Genomic DNA, 22,929 nt, shown 5'->3' with positions numbered 1-22,929 from the left:
TCTATCATAAATTTGACTGGCTGGAAAATGAAATTTGTTTAAAGATAAAGTCGGTAGGACTTCTTTGAATGAACAGCCCAAGTGTAAGTCTTCCATTTTGTGGATGGGAAAATGCATCTAAGAGACTTTATTTCATTTAACAATAAATATTGTTCTGAAACCATAAACCCAGAGAAAATTGGTTGCTTTTAAAAGTAGAATTCATTAACATAGTTCAGAGAGCCAGGTCTTCAGGAAAGCTGCTTAAAAAAGCAAACATGCTGGAGATGGATTGCCTGGGAGGCTGAGGCACAAAAGCGGTAGTTCTGAACTACAGGATGGAAAAATATGAGACTTTGTTTATACCAACCTGGGCCACTGGGCGTAAGATCTTAGGAAAAAATATTTTGCTTCTTTTTTCAGCAGTCCCTTAGGGTCTCTGTTAGGCCAGATGTGGATCACAGGTCTGGGTTCAAGTCTCAACTCTGCCATCTTCTAGCTAACCCAAGTGAACTTGACCAAGTCACATAGCAGGGCAGTGGGAAATGGGCAGGCTTTGCTATCACACAGACCTAGATCCAGGGGCACACTGGTCAATGTTTAAAACTGAATGAACCCTGGTTTGTAGTGTTTGCCAATTTCCATGGTGTAAATACTCCCACCATGGCCAATTTTAAGCTACCTGCATGACCTCACTGAATGCAGGGCCGGGAAGAGAGGAGCACAATCAGTTCTCTCCAGACAGCTTTCCAGATATTATAAGCTGACTCTAGCAAGCCATGGCCTAGGTTTTATTTCTGGTTCCACCAGTTAATAAATGGGGCCTAAAGCAAGTAATTTAACTCTTCCCAATCTCAGCTTTCCAATTTTTAAAATGTTGACCATAAACAAACTTTACATGTTCATTTAAAGGCTCAAGTAGAAGATACTGGGCACAGAGCCTGAAAATAGTAGGTTCAATAAACATCAGTTTTCCCCAACTTAATGGCTTAAGGATTAAGCTCTTCTCTCTCTCTCTCCCCCCCCCCCCGTCTCTCTCTTTTATATCTTCTTCCTTCTCACTCTCCTTCCCTTCACATATTCTTTGAAAGAACAAGTCTGCGTTTGTCTTATACTCGCTCCTCAATCCCTTATCACTTGGTTTTCACTTACAGAATTCCTCCAGAATAATTTCTCTGTGGTGATGAGTAGATATCTCCCCGTAACTCCAATAGATGTTTTCAGTGCTTATTTTACTTGCTCACTCTGTGGCACTGGACAGGTTTGACGAGTCCCTCCTTTTAACGTTCTCTCTTTCTTGGATTCAGAGGCAGAGAATGCTGTTGATTCTCACAGGACAGCTTTGATTTCTCTTTCCTACGCTCTTGGTCTCTGATTTATCTTACTGTGTTCTTTATTAATGCTGGGGATGGTCTAACGATTCAGCCTTGCCTTGTCTCTTTTCTCACTCCTGACTCCCTTTGGAGCTCATTCATAGCAAGGGCTTCAGCTCTTATCCAGGAACCAACCACTTAAAAGGCAAATCTGCATCTCTCTGAAGTTCTAGGCTCTATTGTCCATAACCTACTGCTTATTTGACATTCTTGACACAATTCTGCCCCCATATCACACATGCTACATTATAATCAACATAGATATGACTGAATTTATTATTTTCTCTACCAAACTTCTCTCTCTCCCTGTATTCCCTACACAGGTTGCAGTATACATCTCTTCTCTAAGGCGGGAAACCTAGGAGTTGTCCTCCCATACTTTCCATATCCAACCAGGTCAATTTGATCTTGTAAATGTATCCGGATTCCATTTCCTCGGCTTCCTCTCTAATGTCACTGTCTTAGTAAAGACACCTCAGACCTTCATCCTGTTATTCTTGGGTAATTAAAATGATATCCTCCCTGATTTCCTTGCCTCCCGCCAATTTCTCTTCCAATGCATACTTCCACTGAGATTTTTAGAAATCTCTTTTCTGGAGAGATTTTTAGAAAAGGCAAATGGATTCTGTAATTCCTTGTATTTCATTAGCTTTCAGCACTTACTGCATAAAGCCCAAACTCCATGGAATGGCATAGATGGTCCTTGTTGATTCTGGCGTGTGCCTACATTTTGGCCACATCTCCCACTTCTTGTTTATGACTCTGCTCCAGTCTTATTAAATCACTAAGCTTTCCCTCAATAGGCCTTGCCTTTTCCAGCTACCTTCATCTCTCTGGCAATGTCTCTTTCATTAACTATTAGGTGTTTCAGATTTGCTTAGTTTGCATGAACACACTCCTTTGGACAGCAAGCTCTTTTCCCTTTTTTTAACCTGGTAAACTACTCTAATTCTTTCTTCAAGGATTGACTCAATTCTTACCTCTTCCAGGAAGCCCTCCCTGAATTCCTCATGATACCTTGTACATCATTCTTTAAAAGGCACCGTGTTGTAATCATGTGTACTTGCTTTTCTCCCTGAACTGAAAGTGAGTGAATTAAGGATATTTATCCCACATCTTATTCACCTTTGCATCTCTGATGTTAAGCACAAGTCCTGCACCATTAAAATATTTATCAAATTGAAAGTATCAACTTTTAAATACCTCAGATTCCTTCTCTGCCCCTTTTGTGGTGCCTGAGGTGCTGTCAAGAAAATAGCTTTTATAAGCTATGAACAAGTTAGAATGGTAAGCATTTTAAGCTTGATTCTAACTGGAATAATGATTCTCAAAGTGAGAATGAAACGTGTAGATATTGCAAAATACTGATGTCCAAAATGATGGGCTTTTCAAGGAAAATAGTTTGTTTAAATGTATTTGTCACAATGTCTTCTACCTGCTAACTTCATATGTTTAATGTTGGTCACCAATAATTAAAACTATCACAAAATAGGTCTTTTTCACTTTTGATTTTTAAGTTTTTTTTTTGGATAGTGTATAGAAACTACGGCAAAAACACTATAAAAATAGAAATAGCCTAGAGAAAAATCATGCTAAATGTGCTAAATATTATTTGTATTCAATAAATATGACATATAATAAAGTGAACTTGTTATTCACGCACAGAAGATTTTATTCAGTATCTACTTATTTTTTTTTCCTGAATGACTGCATGTTAAATGTGTGTTAAAAAGTTTTAAAATGGAGTTGCCATTGTTGTTGTAGAACATTTCCAAGAAGGAACACACTCAAAAAGTAAGCAGCAAGGGACTGAGCTTGCAAAGCAGATGTTCTACATTTGCTAAATTTCCAATAATGAATTTTGCCTTTTGAGTTGACAAAAAAACCCAAAACAAACAAACAAACAAAAAACCCAACCACATTGTTCTTCTCTATGGGTAGCTTTTTGCAAATTATGCAATAAACAAACCATTTCTAACTTTAGGGATTGCTCTAATGTCATAAGCGAAAAGTACACAATTGATTTCTCCATTCTCTGGTCTACTAGGGCTATTCTTTCCATCATGCTTAACTGAATTTGAAAGGGTTTTTCTTCTTGGAAATGTTGGAATATAGATGTAACAGATAGTATTCCCATAGTTTATGTTAGTAAGCATCCTAACAATAATTGATAATCCACTTTTCTTCACAAGAATTCCTCTTTGAATTTTATGCTGTGTTGCTTTCTAATATTGAGAATTCCATGGCCCACAAAGAAGTCTTTCTTCTGATGAGATAAAGGTACTTCAAACAATGAAGTTTTTATGTAAAACCTACGAAATAGCTGATCTTTTAAAAAATTTTCCTGGTAAAGAGAATCAAAGGAAAATAGAACATTGATGACATCAGGTATTTGCCTCCTCATATTTGTCCATTTATCATTATAACACCATATATTTTATAATATTCTTTACCAAGCCAAATCGCCAAATTTAGTTTTGATGTTTCTAACCATATTGTATGAATATGACATAGACTTCCAAGTTTAGTGTCAAGGGGCATATAATTTGAATGGGTTTTCAAAAATGACAATGAATGATACCAAGTTATACATATTCTCTTGTGAGTTATTTCTGGCATATGAAAAGTAGCATTACACAGGAATCAATAGCCAGGATTGCAATCACTGTAGACGGACTCTAAATAGAAGTCACTAAATAGACTACAGGACAGTTTAATTCCACAGTCTTAACACCATCAGCTAGATGCTTTACTGAGAAACTCAGTCCAAACTAAATTAGTGTAATCTTTGGAACATGATTCACTCAGTTATGTAATGAAATGAAAGCCACTTAAGTTTTGTTGACGACCATTATACATAGTAGAGCCATTTCAATTAAGTGAAAATGGCAATAGAATCATAGACACATTAGAAAAAACTTTAGCAATGATTTCACCAAAATCTTTATCAATCTCTTGTCATCATTCTTTTAGGAGGTGCCCAAACCCTGCACATGTTTACAAACATAATCTCATTCTTTCCGGTGCCAGAGACGTTTCCTTGTTGTGAAGTTATTTCTTACCCTGAACAAAAAGTTGCTTCCGTGTAACTTTCATCTTAATCCAAGAGTCTTTAAACAAAGAATTAACCTTAACCAACCAAAAAATGAGGGTCTTGGTAGGTCCCGGTTTTAATAGGAATATTCTAAAATATTTTCTAATTTTTTTGTCTCAATTATTATACATTTAGTGCAATAGGATAGGGTAGATTGAAAGGGTCCAGAACCTAATATTCGTCTTTCTTAGCTGGGAGATAAACTCAGCTGTAAACAAGAAGGCGCGGGGTATATAGTAACTGAGGAGGCAGGACATAGAATCTGAGGAAAATGAACAAAGATGTAAAAAAATCCAAGCAGGAAGTCAGAAATAGGAGTGCCCATGATGTTTTCGGTATCTTAGCCACATACTTTATCTAAAGAAGTCTACATTCAGGCCAGCACCACAGACTGATTGTAGTATTTATGACTATAGGGGCAAACAGTATGTTCCAATCTTAAAAACTCAGACTATTGTTACAAACTTAGATTTCCTGAGGGCATGATTTGTTGTCCTTTGAAATGATTAGGAGCCCCCTAACATTCCCCTAGAATATGGGCTCTATCCATCAGTTCTCCTTAACCTCACCCTCTCACAGAAATCAGGCAATTGACAAGCTATAAATCAGATAGGGCAAATTTGTAAAAATTCCACTAGTAAAGGGGGTTTTCTCATAACTCTAGTGACCTGTGTTCCCTACCAAAGATGCTGCTGCCTTAACGATTTTCCATTTGTTGAAAAGTGTTTTATTAAGCAAGTCACTGAACAAAGCATTAAAATGACTAGCACTTTGTTTTGAAAAGAAAGGTTAGCATGGTGGGGGTGCAGGAAAGGACAAGGAGTGAAGATGCCCGAGTCCTTGTCCTGCCTCTGTCTCTAACCTTGGTGTCACCTTGATCACACAGAATTTTAGAAGCCATGACTATGGAGGGAACCTAATGAGGCATCAGACTTAACACTTTGGCCAACTTAGCTTTCTTCCAAACTGTGCATTTTCTTTAACTAAGAAGGTAGGACTTACAGCATTATGGAAATAGCATTTTAGAAGCTGTACAAATAATTTCTCCCCTAAGGAGCAATAATGAAGGTAATCATACCTGTGAGGGAATCAGACACTTTCTTGCCTTCATAATTTTGTGTGTGTGTGTGTGTGTGTGTGTGTGTGTGTGTTTTCATGATCAGGCCTTAAAAGATTCCTAGAGAACGCAAACAATAATATTTAACAGGAAATTCATGCAGGTAGTAAGTTGCCCACTTATCTGAAATGAACGCTAAGGTTAGAAAGGAGAAAAGAGACAGGAGCTTATGCTCTTTATACACTTTTAGATTAAGATGGATCTTTGTCTTCTATTGACTACACTGACTTTTTGGAAACACACAATATCTTATTAAACACACACAATATCTTATTACCAGACAAGAAATGAAGCTAAAAGAAGCTAGCGGATGGGAGTGATTGGTAGCGCTCACTTATCACAGGAGTAATGGTTGGTGGAAACTTGGGAAGGATGGCGGGCATAGGTACACATGCCAAATTAGCATTCTCTATGGTTGTTGGCAATTTCTGGGCACTGTGAGCTGCAACACTGCTCCTATGCAAAGATTGACTTGATAAATGAAAATCTGTCTTACCTCACAACTTTAAGCTAAAAGGCAAGTAATGAAAATATGAAAATGTAAAAACTTAAGTTTGTATTAGTTAGCAAATATTGACCCCTACTATGTGCAATGGCACTCTGCCAAAGCGTGGTTCACTTCTGCATCCATATGAATTTAGAAGTGAAGGCATTCTTGAAATTCCTCCAAAACATAAAGATGCTTCTCAGTTAATATTGTCCTGAAAAACATCCACTACATAAACGGTTTTAGGAAATAAAATTGAGATTCATAGTCACTTGGGAAAGTAAACTGGTTGTCAACTATCAACTATCACATCACAACGTCTGTATTTTAATACTGTTGGTTGCAACACTTATCTTTAAATAGATAATCATGAAAAAATTAAATGACATTACATCTCATTTTCTTTTGAATGTAATGATTGAATGAAAAGGGCATAACCGATGTGAAAGTGAAAAAGCTAAATGTGTAAATTTATTTTAATTAAATATCGACCAGTTCAAAAACCATAAACTATGAATTTTAGTGTGAATTTTTGAATAATAAATTAAAAACATTTTAAAGGTGGAAATAAAATCAGGAAATAAAGCTGGAGCCCATTAGAAAAAATCTTACCTGAAGTTACTTTTTGTTCTCTTCTCTTCTCCACTCTCCCTGAAATGAGAAGTGGCAGATAAGTTACAGCATGGAATTATGAGAATATGATGAAAATAAGATGAAAGCCCAGTTTACAGCAATTTCTAAACACAACCACTACTTCAGCCATGTCCAATGTACTCCTGGAGATGACTGGGCTCAGCTGACAGGCATGAGAACTGCTTGCAAACCAATTTATGAAAGTAAAAAATAAATAACTATGCATTAAATGTGCTGTTGGATTTTTAAAATCTTGTTAGTAAGGGTCATTTACTCAACAATAAATCTACAAAGGGCAAATCCCCATAGAAAGCACTATGGGGAAAACAGCTAAATAAGACTATGCCTTCTTACAACCCACTTGAAAAAATAGAAAGGACAGACAATATAACCTGAAGTGAGATGTGCCTCAAACGATGTAGAATGTTTAAAGATATGAGATGATGAAGTAGTTATTTTAAGAAAGGAGGGAGTGCTCATGAACTTATGGAGAAAGTGGTATTTGATTTTGACCTTGAGATACAAGTGGGATTTGAGAAATTTGAAATAGAGAAATGGGCCGGGCACGGTGGCTCAAGCCTGTAATCCCAGCACTTTGGGAGGCCGAGGTGGGCAGATCATGAGGTCAGGAGATCGAGACCATCCTGGCTAACATGGTGAAACCCCGTCTCTACTAAAAATACAAAAAAAAATCCGGGTGTGGTGGCGGGCGCCTGTAGTCCCAGCTACTTGGGAGGCTGAGGCAGAAGAATGGCATGAACCCAGGAGGCAGAGCTTGCAGTGACCTGAGATCGTGCCACTGCACTCCAGCCTGGGGGACAGAGCAAGACTCCATCTCAGAAAAAAGAAAAAAAGAAAAGAAAAGAAATAGAGAAATGACTGACTCTTGGCAAAGAAAACAGTATGGGCTAAATGCTAAATGGACAAGGTATTTGCGCAAGAAGACCTTGCACACTTACAGCAGTGCATAGGAGGAGGACGATCCTAGAGGTTAGGCACAAGGTAATGAATGTGGGGACTGAGTCATGGCAGTAGGAATGGAGAGGAGGGAAGTAGTGGATGCAAGAGACAGTGGGGAGGCCGAAATAATAGGGCCCAGCGATTTATAAAATGTGAGTTGCCAGGAAGGAGGAGAAGTCAAGATGAATGGTTAGCTAGGTGACTTTGGGCACAGAGATGCAAGTTGGGGAAATGGTATTATAGAATGCGATGGGGCTGGGAATAACAAGTTCAGTGTTAGACTGACTGACTTTGAAGTACTATGGGGACAAGGAGCTTGTAAGAGGTCAGAAAATTTAACTATCCTAATATATATGCCTCTGACATTGGAGCATCCAGGCTTGTAAAACAAATACTACTAGATCTAAGAAAAGAGACACCGCCACACAGTAATGGTGGGGGGACTCCAACAAGCACTGACAGCATCAGACAAATTATCGAAGCAGAAAACTAACAAAGCAACTGTGGACTTAAATGAACTTTTGACCAAATGGAACAGACAGACATCTACTGAATATTCCATCCAGCAACCACAGAATACACATTCTTCTCATCTGTGCATAGAACATTCTCTAAGATTGACCACATACTCAGTCACAAAGCAAGTCTCAATAAATTAAAAAAATCTGAGTTGAAATTACAGATGCAAGAAGTGTTCATCGTAAGAAGATGGCTGAAGCTGAAGGAGTGAATGGGGCATAAAGGCAGACAGCACAGAGGAGTGGGCGGAGGACAATAACTAAGATGACATGACGGTTGCTTTTGTTTTGTGATATAGGCCCATGGGAAGTCGGAAGCAACCGAGATCCAAGGAGCTCAACAAAGTGCAAGCTCCTGTACCACAAATCAAGTTTTAGAAGTATGGGGGTTTTCAATAGCATGTTGCTACTGCTTGCGGAGTTCACATGATTGTTGCTAGACTGTGAGAGTAGTTTTAGCAGAGAGTGGACAGAGAACACAAGAGAGACTGCAAGGGTCTGGGAAGTGTGTGATGAGGAAGTGGAGCTGAGGACATGGCTTCTTGTTTATCAAATTTGTCAGCCTCCAAATGAGTCAAATAAGTGAAATGAGACAATGGCTTGAACAGAAGGCAACTCAAGGTTTTTGCTAAGCTATGGAAAACGTAAGCATGCTTGTAGACTTAGGTAAGAAACTGTGCACCTGGGTGATGAACACCACGGTGGAGGTGAGGGCCGTGGTTTGGGATAAGTGAGGGCCATCCTTCCAGCTGCCACTTTTTTGTCATCTATCAACATTCTTTAGCTGGAGCTAGTTACTGAGAAGTTAGGCCACACATTGAAGCTACATGTAAACTGTATCCAAGCTTTTCTAACAGCCCTTCAAGTCTTCTAAAATCCTAAAATATAAGGTGGAAAATGTACAATCTTCCCTCGTGTCACTGCGAAAAGTGTACAATTCATTTGACTGGCACCTTGATTAATGGCACGTTATATTTATTTGGGTGATTTCCAGAGGACTTGTTTGATGCAATTTATTTCAATGATTCCAACAGATAAATAACATGAATAATCCATTTAAAGGCCTCATTCATTACCAAGTGTGACAGGGCACCTCCTCATTTAAGTTTTCCACTGGGCAAGCCACTGCTTACTGTTTGATTATTCACTTATGAATACTAGAGGCCTCAGACATTTTCATAAATTTTAAAAAATGGTGTTCAAGGCTTGAATCGTAAATTATGTAAAGAAAAACATCTTTTTGAAGTGTCTTTAACCTATATTAGAATGAGTTACTAATTCTGAAAGTTGGAAGTGTATGTATTTGAGATAAATAATATGGTGTGGTAATCAAGGTGTCCCCAATGATTCCCATCTTCTCTTCTTTTGATATTCATGTCCCGTGTAATCCCACTGATTTAGACTGACTGTGTAATCAAGCATTTTGCAGGAATAATAGAGTGTGATTTTGAGGTTGATCCTTAAGAAAATTGTGGCTTCCAGTTTGAGTGTGGTGGCTCACGCTTGTAATCTCTATGCTTTGGGAGGCTGAGTCAGGAGGATCACTTGAGACCAGCCGTTTGAGACCAGCCTGTGCAGCATAATGAGACCACCATGTCTAAATTTTTTTAAAAAGATTAGCCAGGCCTGGTGGCACACATCTGTCGCCTCCCTGATTAGTTGGGAGGCTGAGGCAGGAGGATCATTTGAGCCAAGGAGTTTGAGGTTACCGGGAACTATGACTGCACCACAGCACTCTACCTGAACAACAAAGCAGGACCCCATCTCGAAAAACAAAGACAAAAAACTATGGCTTCAATCTTCCTTTCTTTTGGATCACTCCCTCTGGGGGAAGCCAGATAATATGTTGTGAGGACACTCAAGCAGCCCTATGGAGAGGTCCATGTGGCATGGAACTGAGGCCTCTTGTCAACAGCCAATGAGGAACAAAGGCCTTCCAGCAGCCCCCATCAACTTGCCAGGCATATGAGCAATCCATTTACCAGCCCTAGTCAAGCCTTCAGCTGACAGCAGCTCTGGCCAACATCTTGACTGTAATCTTGAGAAAGCCAAAACCAGAACCATCCAGTTGGCTATTCCAGAGTCCCCCACAGAAACCATGTGAGCTGATAGGTTTGTTTTTAGCTGCTAAACACTGAGATAAGCGTTATGTATATGTTACAAAAGTCTGTCATAATTCATCATTTAATATACTATACCTACAGTAGTGCCAATTGCAGGCATATCAATCAGTCTCCCTGATTTTCTCATTTGTAAAGTGGGGATCAGGGCCTACTTCTCTGGAATGCTGTGAGGATTAAACAATTCCATATGGTAAAGCTAGCAAGACATGGACAAAATTCACATGAAATATTGGCATCTCATGTTTCAGAAGGGAGGCTGAAAGGTGCAACTTTTTTTTATGAATACCTCAAATTTTTTTTATGAAGACCTCAAACAATTCTCAGCCCTTATGTTATGTGAAAGGGCTTTGTAAACTGTGGAGTGCTATATAAATGCTACCTATTAGTTTTATCATGAATTAGTCCTGTTACAGGAATCTACTTAGATTTCTTAGTTATATATATATGTATATGTGTATATATAGGTGTGCATATATATATACACACACACACGTACACACTAAACATCAAATTAGAAAAATAAAAATTACATAGGACAGTATTATGTTGATCAATGGACACAGATATTGAACTGTTCAGATGGAGATGACCCTCTAGGTTTCCTTCTTTAGTATCTTTATCTCAGTCTGAACGGGTGATCTTATCTCTCATTCTCTCAATGCTCACTTTCCCCAAAAGAGACGATTGTGACACTACATCTCTAGCTCCAAAATCTACTTAGGTTTTAAAGCCTCCTGGAGATCTCTACCTGTGTCCTCCACTGCACTTCAACACATGTCCTTAACTTAAATAATTATAGTCCCAATTTCTCTAATGATCAGTGATGATGAACTTAATGTGGCACATATACATCATGGAATACTACGCAGCCATAAAAAAGAACGAGTTCATGTCATGGCCGGGTGCGGTGGCTCAAGCCTGTAATCCCAGCACTTTGGGAGGCCAAGACGGGTGGATCACGAGGTCAGGAGATTGAGACCATCCTGGCTAACACGGTGAAACCCCATCTCTATGAAAAAAATACAAAAAACTAGCCGAGTGAGGTGCCGGGCGCCTGTGGTCCCAGCTACTCGGGAGGCTGAGGCAGGAGAATGGCATGAACCCAGGAGGCGGAGCTTGCAGTGAGCTGAGATCTGGCCACTGCACTCCAGCCTGGGCGACAGAGCGAGACTCTGTCTCAAAAAAAAAAAAAAGAATGAGTTCATGTCCTTTGCAGGGATATGGATGAAACTAGAAACTATCATCCTCAGCAAACTAACACAGGAACAGAAAATCATACACCGCATGTTCTCACTCACAAGTGGGAGTTGAACAATGAGAACACACAGACACAAGAGGGAGGGGAATGTCACAAACTGGGCCCTGTTGGGGGTTGGGGGAAAGGGAAGGGAGAGCATTACAAATACCTAATGCATGCGGGGCTTAAAACCTAGATGATGGGTTGATAGGTGCGGCAAACCATCATGGAACAGGTATACCTATGTAACAAACCTGCACGTTCAGCACATGTATCCCAGAACTTAAAGTAAGAAGGAGGAGAAGGAGGAGGAGGAGGAGAAGGAGGAGGAGGAGGAGGGGGAGAAGGAGGAGGAGGAGGGGTGGGAGGAGGAGGAGGAGGAGGGGTGGGAGGAGGAGGAGGAGGGGGAGGAAGATGCCATTAAAACAACAATAATTATAGTCCCCTACAAAACTGCTCATCCTTGGTGTCTGCTCAGGCAACCAAACATAAAACCTAAGAACCACAGGCTTCTTTCTTTTGCTCCTTCTTCCCATCTAATCTGTCCATCAGTCCGATACATTCCTCTCTATCAGGTCTTTGAAACATATCTTCTTTGTCACTGCCATCACCCTAGTTCATGAATTTTCTATCTGTTCCTGGGGTTATCTATTTCTATGGGCTCCTAACTGATTTGTTGGTTTTTTCTTTCCTTGTAATCCAATCACTCCTAAATATCAAACTCTACTTTTCTTAATACAAAATTTATGACCTTGGACAATTTGGCCATAACTTTCCTTCTGCTGCCACTCCTCAAGCATCACACAGAGGAGTTACCCATTATACCAGGAATTACACCCCCACCCCAGTTCCCCATTCATGCTGTTTCTGCTTCCTAGAATGTCCTGTCACATGGCTTCTGCCTATCAAAACCCTATTCAACATTTGGAGCTCAGCTCAGCTGCCAGTCCTCTGTGAAGTCTTTTCTTTTGGGCCAACTCCCCAAACTCTCCATGCCCTGAAGAATGAAGCACCCTTCTTCTGTGCTCCTGTAGCCTTTCATTTATGCCTTTGCCATAGAACTTATTCTTATTTTGGTTCACAGTTAGTTGTGTGTTTGTTTGCCTAACTGGATGGTGGCTTCCTTCAGGACAAGTAGAGAGTCCCACATCGTTCTCTCTCCTGATGTCTAGCAGCGTGCCTTAAACACAAATACTCCAACTCACTCTGAAATGCTGGAGAACATAAAGTCAATTTCAGTGCTGCTAAAGTGTAGTGAAAGTACAACCAAGAATAGAGCTTTTAGCAGGTATGTATATTACAACTGACAACCAAGAAAACTATTATATTAGAAAAGAGGGTGATAAAATAATAGAAAGGCTTTCAGAATAATGAACACACATTCTGTCCTAGTTGTGCTTTATTTTATCACAGATTCTAGTTTTAAAACAAAACATTAAAATATGGTTTGCATCTTATTTCTGTTTAAACCTGGATGCAGCATCCACTTGTGATGAATAAAAATAGACCATAACCTCATAAAAATTGAATTTGCAAGATAAAATTTTTTTCTTGTATGAGAAAATTTATTTAATTGAACACTAAAGTTCCACATCTCATGACTATTTATCTATGTAAACTGAGTCTCAATATTTTTAAAAGCTATTTTAGACTTGAGGTTGTGGATATTGTTTCATGGAGAAACATTACATATATATCAATTTACAGTACATTTCAATACTTCAGTATGGAAGTAGTCTCTTAATCACAGGGATTGTTTTTGATCTTTTAAAACCACAGGCACATAAATGGCAATTTGATGCTGTCTCACCAATAATGAGTAGGGGCATCTGTATTATAACTCAGTATCTCATGTCACTTCTCAGGAAAAGGAAATTATATGTGTATGTGTGTGTGTACGCGCGCACGTGTATGCGTGCACACGTATGTTTATACACATTTATATGTACACTATATATGTGTGTATATATATACACACACATATATTATATTTTCATGCTCAACTATAGTCTCCTCTCTAAAATATGTTCACTCTTCTACTTGCTTCCATCTTTTTATAATAAAGTCTGTCGTGGTATCTTATGAAACTTGCCTCACCGCACTACCAATTTCTCAGTACCCAATTCTGAGTTTGCGTTCACTTTCAGGCATTTTATCTGCCCCGCTCTGAGAGGTATTATTAATCACATCCTGTTGCTAGGATACCTGAGAATGTTCATTTATGTCTGATGTTTCTTTGGCAAAACGCACTATGAAGAAGGCATAGAATCATGACAATGAAAATTACTGTGCACATGCTACTTATTAAAAAAGGGGGGAAGAGCATAACCACCAGGTGATATAATGCTAACTGCCATGAACTGCTTAATATCATTTTTGTTTCACCTAGATTTTAATGGAAAAAAACTGGCAATATTTTTGGATAATGAGAATCTGTAGTGCTTCTATACTTCTGAGTTAACTAGAAAAAGTGGAGGGTGGTAGCGTTTCGGTTCGGTTCATTTCAGAGAGGAAGGAGCTTGAAATGCTTCAAATGCTTCCTTTACAGACAGGGTGACTAGGTTATAGTGCTAGTTGATTTGCAAGCCCAGACCTAAAACCCAGGTCACCACTATTGCCATGGTTAGCTATGTTAATGCAAAATTTTTGAGAAAAGTGGGATGTGGAATTGGATAATAATAGTAAAAAATGCCTTTATCAATATATTAAAATAATTTCAAAATTACTGCTGTCTTGGGTGCTAGTACACCAAAAAATCCTTCTTATTGGTTGTCATGAGATAATATGGATACATAAAATCCACCTAAATGCAAGATTTTTTAGTCAATCTCTTCCTATGGGAAACAGCATAATATAACAAAAGGAACATGGATTTAGAGTCCGATGGACTAACTTCTCATCCTACCGAGGGATGCCTGTGAGCTATGTATGGAATGAAGTCTAGAGTATCTTCTCATTACATGTGCTTTGTGTTCTCACCTCTTCTCTCTTTCGTGTGTGTGTGCGTGTACACGAGATTTGTTTGGAATATATAATCAGTCCCTAGGTTTTAAAAGTTGCAGGAATAAATTATTTTTAAAAAATATTTCTGCAGACTGCCTTTTAACTAGTCAATTATTGTTTATCAAATTATTTGTTTGAATGAAACAATTTTTTAACTTCTAATTATCTAACCACAATGTTTCAGGAGTAAGATACTTGAAAGATCTTGAAATTTTCTTTTTATCAGTTAAGTATTTATTCAGTACTTACTATGAGTTGGGCATTCTATTGACACTTAAATATTAGTTCATTTAATTTTCCAGGTAACTCTATGAAGTAGATGAAAATGACTTTCACTTTCTGATGGTGAAGGCAGGCTCAGAATCTTTTTTTTGACATGCACAAGGTTCCAGTTAATGAATGGCAGACCTGGAATATGAATCCAGATATTTTTACCTTTTCTGTGCTTATTAGCTGTGGTGATTAAGGACAATTTTGTAGAGTGGTGAAGAACTTCGATTTGTAGCTCTGCCACTTGATCACTGTGGTACCTCATTTAATCTAAGGTGAATTGTGTTTATCTGGAAATGGGGGTAATGCAAGTACCTACTTCACAGGGTCACTGTGAAGATTAAATAAAATGATGTATTTAATAATAATCTCTCCATGTTTTGAGTGCATAACACAACAATATTTGTAATGCTCTCACCTTGGTGCCTGGGACACAGCACACAGTGCATTGTTAGGTGCTCCTCTTTACAAATATTCTGTATCAGGTAGTCCTTAATAGCATATAATAATTCTTTATATCCTCAGGGTCGATGACTTCTATTATGAATATTATAAAGTTGAAACTTCGGGAGGTTTTTGGTATATTTACATCACCTCCCTCTCTTCTCTTCTTCTTTTTGTTTCCAAGGGAAAAGAGCTTCCCATTTTAGTGAATTCCCTTTCTCTCATCCTCATGTCCTAACTCTTTTCAAATACTCATTGGTTTGATGAAAACCAAATTTACATGTCAAAATTCTCCCGAGTTATGAGCTAAGATCATATGATTTTAGGATGCAGGCTTTACGGCTTGAATTCCTATTCACACTTTGGAGTGACCAGCAGCTGTGGACTGTCAATAGTCGAATGTGGGCTGAAGAAAAAGGGAGAGCTGCTCTAGAAATCAGAGACCTCCCTGCCAGAACTTATTCTCAACAATTGGTAGTAGGATCTTAAACAAGTAACTTGGCTCTTGCAAGATTCAAGGTCTATTCATGTAGACAGGTAAATGCTATCTTTTAATAATTTCAAAAGAAATTATGCAAACAGGGATGTGAGAGGATTTTATGTACTACATTGTAAGAGGAGGAACAGAGAAATTTAACTGGACCAATTTGAAAACCAACTGGTCTATAGAGGTACATAAAACTGTAGCTTCTGGGTGGTCAATGGTATAAAAGAATGAGGAGTTTATTTTATAATTTATGGCTGGATTCATGCTGATGTTGAAACACCAGCCTCCACAGACACTGAGGATAGCCTCCGTATGGCTGTGAATCCTCTCTGCCCTCCTGCAGGTTTAGATAAACTCCACTTGCTCCTGTCTGTTTCTATTTGCTTAGTTGATATGTTGCTAGGACACTTAGGCAAAGAGAGCCATTATGAGCACAGCGAGTACTGTGAGCTCCAGACAGTGTGTACTGAGATACAAAAACTGGCCCTTCAGAAACATATCGATACAGATAGATCTGGGCTTCTGAGGTCGGCCATCTGCCTTGGCAGGGCTGACTCTCCATCTGCACTCCCCAACCCTGGGGTCTGCCATCCGGCATAGCGTGGAGAAAGCCTGAGAAGGACTAAATGCCCAAAGATTTGCAGGCAGCTGACCTCTCTGCAAAGAAATAGTAAAATCAGTATGAGAAACAACAGTTTTAGGTTGTCTTGGAAATTCCCAAGTCCAAAATTTCTTCCCACTGAGATCTACCCGACAAGCACATAATTAACGTGACAAACAACAGCCCCTTTCAGATTTCCAACATTGGTCTGGCTGAATTAAATCTTAGAGTAAACCTTTTGATATTCAGGATCTCATTCTGAGGCAGTCATTTCTTGGCAGAGAAGATTTTTGGAAGACCTTTAGAGGTTGAAGTCAGACTGGCAATAGTAAATACATAGTTAGTGCCAGGTTTTAAATAGCTTTGCAAAATAGGAATGCTAGTCTTAATTGCGTAAGCTGCAGCTACTGACTAAAGCAGGGATGTGAGCATTTGTACTTTCCTTTGAGCATTGAACATGTTTCTAGTAAGTTAGGTGTGAGTAGTCGCTTTTAAATAATATAATATTCTAAATGTCTTTGGTGTGTTTATTATATTGAGAGAAACTGGAATGAATTATTTTGTAAAATGACAAATCTTTTCATAATATGTTTATTCACTCCTGTGCTAGAACAAAAATGGTAACACATTAAGAGTTAGAGTTTAATTTCCTTCCCCTTGAATCTTTGCAGGCCTAGTAACTTGCTTACCCAATTGAATACAGCAGAAATGATGCTTTGCCAATCTCTAGGCTTAGGCCTTGAGAATCGGGCAGCTTCTACTTCCTGTCTTTAAAAATGTGCTCCAGACACCAGGTAAGAAGTCAGACTACCCTGAGACCACCACGCTGTAAGGAAGCTCAAGCTAACCACACATGGAGGCCACATGGAAAGAGCTGCCTGAACAGTATGTGACCAGCTCCCAGGTGTTCCAGCCATCTCAACCCAGGGACCAGATATGTGGGACAAGAAACCATTTTAGAAGGGGATTTTCCAGCTCCAGTCACTTCAGCAAATGCCACGTGGATTTGAGACAGACTGCCCTTCTAAAATTTCCCAAATCCCTAAGCCACAAAACTGCAAGCAAAATATCATTTTTATATTATTAAGTTTTGTCATATTTGGTTACACAGGAATAGTCAAAACAATGCTTTTCTTTGTTTTTCATAATGAGAATATTTATTGACATACATATCAATATACATTGATATCTTTTGCTTTAAAGCAGGGCTCACCTAGATTCCTCCTTTCCTAAGAGGGTTTGCTCAATATACCTGTAAATATGTTCTATTATTCAGCATTTTAGCATCGAAAATTATTGCTTTTCATGAAAACAGAATAAAGTCTGTTATTAGGAGTGCAGTTAAAGCACAATTTCTGTAGAGTACTACATACTTTGTTTTATTTAGAGTTTTACAATTTTACCCTTTCAAGTTGAGTAAAAGTAAAGTGGAGACTTGCCAGTAGTGCAGCACATCAGAACTTGTGAACCATCAGTTGGGGTACCCATCTGAAACAATGACATTAAATATGTATCTAGGCTTCAAAAACTTTACCATATATTGTTACAATTATATAGAAATCCTCTGAACTGAAACACTCAAAAGATTCAACACAATTTTTGGTAAATAATTTAAAAGAGTCTCATTTTTCCTGAGTAGATTTACTTCTAAAGGATCAATTAATGGAATCTATATTGAATTAAGAACATTAATATTATTTAGAGTTAATTTTCTGGTATGAAGGCAACAACGGGAAGCATTTCATTAGGAAAGGCAATGATATGAGTCCAATCAGAATCTATGCTTGTGAAGTCTGAGTTTGTTCACTTTAAATAGCAATTTATGTGACTAATGAACACACAGTCCTGCCTAGATTTTCATCTGGGGGAAACAAGGACATTTCATTGCTCTTTTTCCCCACGCTCTTAATCATCATCTCATTAGCTTGTGGAGAAAGCTGGTGGAGGCCAGAGGTGAACTTTATTTTCTTCTTTGAGATGTCACTACAGTTTTTAATCCTGCTAGCCCCAAGTTTTTCCCTTTTTTATCTTAAAAATATCCTTGTCACACTCATCTTTTCCTTCACATTGACCCACATCAAAGGTTTGGGCCTTAGACATTCAGGGAAGCTGGTATTTCACGGATAGAAGGAAGAAAACAAGAAAAGTGTGCCTAGATGAGTGGATACTGATTTACTGCTTTCAGGCCTTACAGGCTACTTTATAAGCTTGTAAAGACTGTCCCTGGGAAACTTGGTTGAATGGAATTTGCTAGGAAAATTGTTAATTGTCTAGTGCATTTTAGGTGTAGAAGAGGCTCCCCACCACTTGGGCACTTAGGAGAAAACAACCAGAGAACATCTTGTTGAGTGTCTATTATGTGAGAGACAGAAAGATAGGCACTTCATGTCTGCAACGCTCTTGTAAAAAGTAAACAAGAAATTCACAGTCAAGATTCAGGGAGGGGCCCTAGAGAAGAGGCTGGGGACTGGTGCAACTCATAGGGCCTCCAAGTAGGGGCTGGCAATGGGCCTGTACCTAATAATAGAGACACAGAGGAAGAGACACTCCAGGAGTGAAGAGAAATGTTGTCTGAATGCCTAAGGCAACAAGCTATTTTCTGGAAAAATCTTTTATTGGTGTTCAGTGTGAACTGTTGACTTCAGAAAAAGCAAGCCAGACACTGGCACAGTGCAGCCCACCAGAAGGGTGGGAAGTAGGGTACTCCAGGGAGTGGGTGCAGGTGAGCTCCAGGAAGGAGAGTGGGAATGTTGAAAAGAGCATCCCGACTAGATGGGGTCACTGAGAGCTAAGATTTGCACAAGACTAAGAATTTGGCATTGTCAGGGAAGGGCAGTAACTTGCCAGCTTTATTTACTGTGAAAAACACAATTGAGTGCCTGTCCACAGTCCTTTCTCCTCTTTTTCTATGCTGGTACCCAACTCTCTTCTCCCATGACATGCATAAAACATGTAAACTAATCATCATGGTCCCCATCTCCCTTAGTTTAGGTGGTCGTTTGATATTTCTGGTCAATGACATGTACATTCATTTATTTAGAGATGAGGTCTCACTATGTTGAGCAGGCTAAACTAAAATTCCTGGGCTCAAGTGATCTTCCTGCCTCAGCCTCCCAAGTAGCTGGAATTACAGGCATGTGCCATCACATCCAGTTATAGGTGAGATGAATTCTGTTGAAGAACTTCATTGAAAGATTTTTCTTGCCAATAAAAAGAGACGCATGGGAGAAACCATCTCCTTTTCTTTCAGTGCATGTTGTCACATCTGGGCATGATGCCTGGGACATGAGGACAAAACCAACTTACTCCAAGAATGACTGAGGGGAACACACCCCAAGGGCGAAGTCACCAAGCCTCTGAATTAATGTAGCATGGGGCCACCCTACCTCAGGATTTCTTGTTATGTGTTATTTAACCTTTTTGGGTATAAGTTCAAGTTTTTGTACTTGTAGCTGAAAGCATACACAAGCCAACAACGAAAATAATCTTCAATGCTAAATACACTAGGAATAAAACCTAAAGGAAAGAATTAAGAGTTTTAATATTACTTAGAGTTAATTTTAAACTTTAAAACAGTTCCAAAAATTGTAGGCGCGAGACTCTTCCCCAGCCAGGCACTGTACTTTAGAGGATCTTCTCTTGCTCTCTTTCACACACATCACTTTCACAGAAGGTGAGGAGGGCCCAGGTGTCTGTCTATGGAGTCCACACCTTTCCTAGACCATGCACTGAGTACCTGGGATGCCAGAATTCTCTGACCTAACTCTGCCCAGATCAGATCACTGGAGGAGAGGACCAGATTGGATCATTGGTGTGTAGACTCCAAGGCCCGAGGAGTGTTCAAAGGATTCCTGGGGCTTTGATGTGTGTATCGATGGCCTCAATGCACGTGCATGAGGCCCCTTGCAATGCTGGAGGGACTGTGATGAAGGCAGAAAGAAAAGGGGACCTACACTGGTTCTCGAGGAGAGCAAAGATCACCTGGTGGCCACCAAGCAGATCATCTGGAGGGAAATCTCCTTATGCGAGGAATTCCGAAGTAATGAGATTTCTAGAATTTCTGTACATTTCTGGGATGCAAGCATGTTGAAACCCATTGTACAACCTTTGCTGACATCAAGGCACCAAAACATCCACAAATGCACTCATTTCTCATGACCAGTATGACTAATATGGTCCAAATCACCCTTCAGCTCCTGCGTTAAGGTCCACAAATATCCCTAAGGAAGATCCAACCTGGCACACTCAGTCCTCTCTTACTGAAGCTGCACTCTGCTACAGCATTCCTTCTATCTAATAAAACATTCCTCTTCAAACTTACACTGTTGCTGCTCAATTCTTTTTACTGCTGAGAGGCAACCACTCTTTGCTGCAGGGGCTCTGACACCTCACCCAGTAGTTCTCTTGCCTCGGGCCCAGCAATTACAGGGGCAGGTGTGTCATGACAAAACACCAAGGGTGGTTCCCTGGAGAATGCACAGAGATGACTAGCACACATGCGCTGTCTCACTGGAGTCTTAGCTCAGTCCCAGGGGAAGGAACGGGGAAATATTTTGTCCATAGCTTGTAAATAAATAAGAGAGACTCAGAAAGGTAAACTTGCGTAAACTTGCCCAAGATTACCCAGTAAACATTAGATCCTGGATTAGAATCCAGGGCTTTCACAAATCACACTGTTTACCACATATGCTCCCCTCATATTTTTGTGATAGTGGCCTAATTTATGTACAAAACTGAAAGACACAAATTGATTTAAATTATCCTTTTGATTTATACAGTCTTCAGTTTCCTATCTCAAACACACCTAGCAAAGCTTATGCTAAGGAGATAAAATACAAATAAATACAAGTATCTTTATAAATGATCATCGTCAAATTTATTGTATGTTTCAAAAATTGGAGAAATTCTTTTAAAAATTGCTGATGTGAAGTAAATAAAGTAGGATGGAGTTAGCCTTTCCTCCTAGCATTATTTTATAGGATACAGACAATCCACTGTCATGTGTATAAAATGTTCTCTGAAGTCTTGTGGAAATGGGTCATTTCTATTCTTTTTCCTTTGTTGTGCAAAATATGTAAGTTTTTCCTTCCATAAAATTATCTGAACTGGCTGCTTACATAGCCCCAATCTGTCAGTTTGATTTTAAAGCCCTCAATTCATTATTTGCTATAGATTCTTTTTTCAAAAAATTATGAGATCATTTGCATTTTACATGTGTGTGTGTTTTTTTTAAATTGAAGTTTTATCCTTCAGTTGAACGAGTTGTATTCAAATCTGGGTGAGGGTGGTGGGGGTGGTGAAGGTCGGAAGCCAGGAGGGCTGTAAATTTTGTAGTATTGTGTTCCATCTTAATGGGGTGCCACTGGAAGGAGGAGAAGGCAGTCCCCAATGTGTACAATCCAATTATATTTCCAGGGACGTCTAACAGGTATCCCCCAGAATCCTGAATACCTATGGGCTATATACAGTGACTTTTTTTTAAGCTCCGTTGTGACACTGCTAGATATTATGGGTAAAGAAAAATCAGTCCTGAGTATGAATAGGCAGGCTGATCTTAGTTCTTAACAAGCTCGTTGGAAACCCTGGGAAAGTGATAATAGATAGATAGAGAAAAGAGTAATTTCAAAGGTGAAGAAAAATGTTAAAAAATTCAGATCACACATTTGTAATACCTAAGCCTTACAGTGAAAAAATAATCAGCTTGTGAGCTCTGCCAACATTTTCCTGGAGCCAGCATCATGGGGCCCAGGTTGCTATCTCTAGCTTCCAACAATATCCACCCATGCAGACGGCACCATGATTAATACACGCAGAGCGCTCTGTTCCGCACGCATCAGAGCAGTGACATTTTTGCACTGGAAAGTACTATTTGAGCTACAAACAAAAATGGCAAGGCTAGCTTCAACTCAAGATAGTTCAAACTCCAGATTTTCTTCTAGGCATTCAAATGATGCCCCCATGGATGGGGGAACTATTCATTTAAAGAATCATGGTGGGTGCATTTTTCCATTTGAAAACATTTGACAGGATTCCATACGACAACATAAACATTGGAAAGAAACGCAGAGCATAGAGGTTCCTTCTGGTGAGCTGCTCCTGCCTCTGGTGATGATATGCTCTTTTGTTCTCTGGCTACTCCCCAGAGACTTTCACTTAATCCCATATTCAATAGGACACTGCTTGGGGTGAGGCTGGCACTTCTTGGTACAGGCTTCACCCTACAATGCACACACAATTTGAAATAGATTGCCAGCAGCCCAGGGCAGGAGAGGAAGAGGCCAGACCTGCTGGGCTATTTGTCATCTCAAACATTTCAAGCATCACATGCCACCTCTTTAGCAGGGCACACAGGGATCTGTATCCCCTGGCAAGATGTTTAGTTTTGGTGCATGCAAATAAGGTCTGTAATGTATAAACTTGAGGGGACAGAAAGAACAGCCACCGCCTGAAGCTTTTCTTCCTGTGTGTAAGTGGCAGAAAACTCTTCCATAAACATCTTAATATTTCATCTTGAAGACTGGATAATGTCACGTAATAGAATTAAAATACATACATATTAAGGAAGTTTGCTGGGTAAAGAACAGCTCACAGCCAGCTACATTT

At 39.3% G+C, this 22,929-nt stretch overlaps 1 protein-coding gene across 2 annotated transcripts in view; it reads right to left on the bottom strand.

The window, feature by feature from the left end:
* Window positions 1–22,929, bottom strand: part of CHST9 (carbohydrate sulfotransferase 9) — a 290,634-nt gene that overhangs the window by 152,429 nt on the left and 115,276 nt on the right. For both annotated transcript variants that reach the window (XM_007974385.3, XM_073006412.1), the window contains one exon: window positions 6,663–6,701. In XM_007974385.3, the coding sequence (XP_007972576.1) occupies window positions 6,663–6,701 (39 nt within the window). Of the gene's footprint in view, window positions 1–6,662; window positions 6,702–22,929 lie in introns of those variants that run through there.

Source organism: Chlorocebus sabaeus, chromosome 18 (genome assembly GCF_047675955.1).
Source record: "Chlorocebus sabaeus isolate Y175 chromosome 18, mChlSab1.0.hap1, whole genome shotgun sequence".
In the NCBI taxonomy this organism is placed as follows: domain Eukaryota; kingdom Metazoa; phylum Chordata; class Mammalia; order Primates; family Cercopithecidae; genus Chlorocebus; species Chlorocebus sabaeus.
Note: the sequence above shows the minus strand (reverse complement) of the source record. Positions and strands in the feature narration are given on the sequence as shown.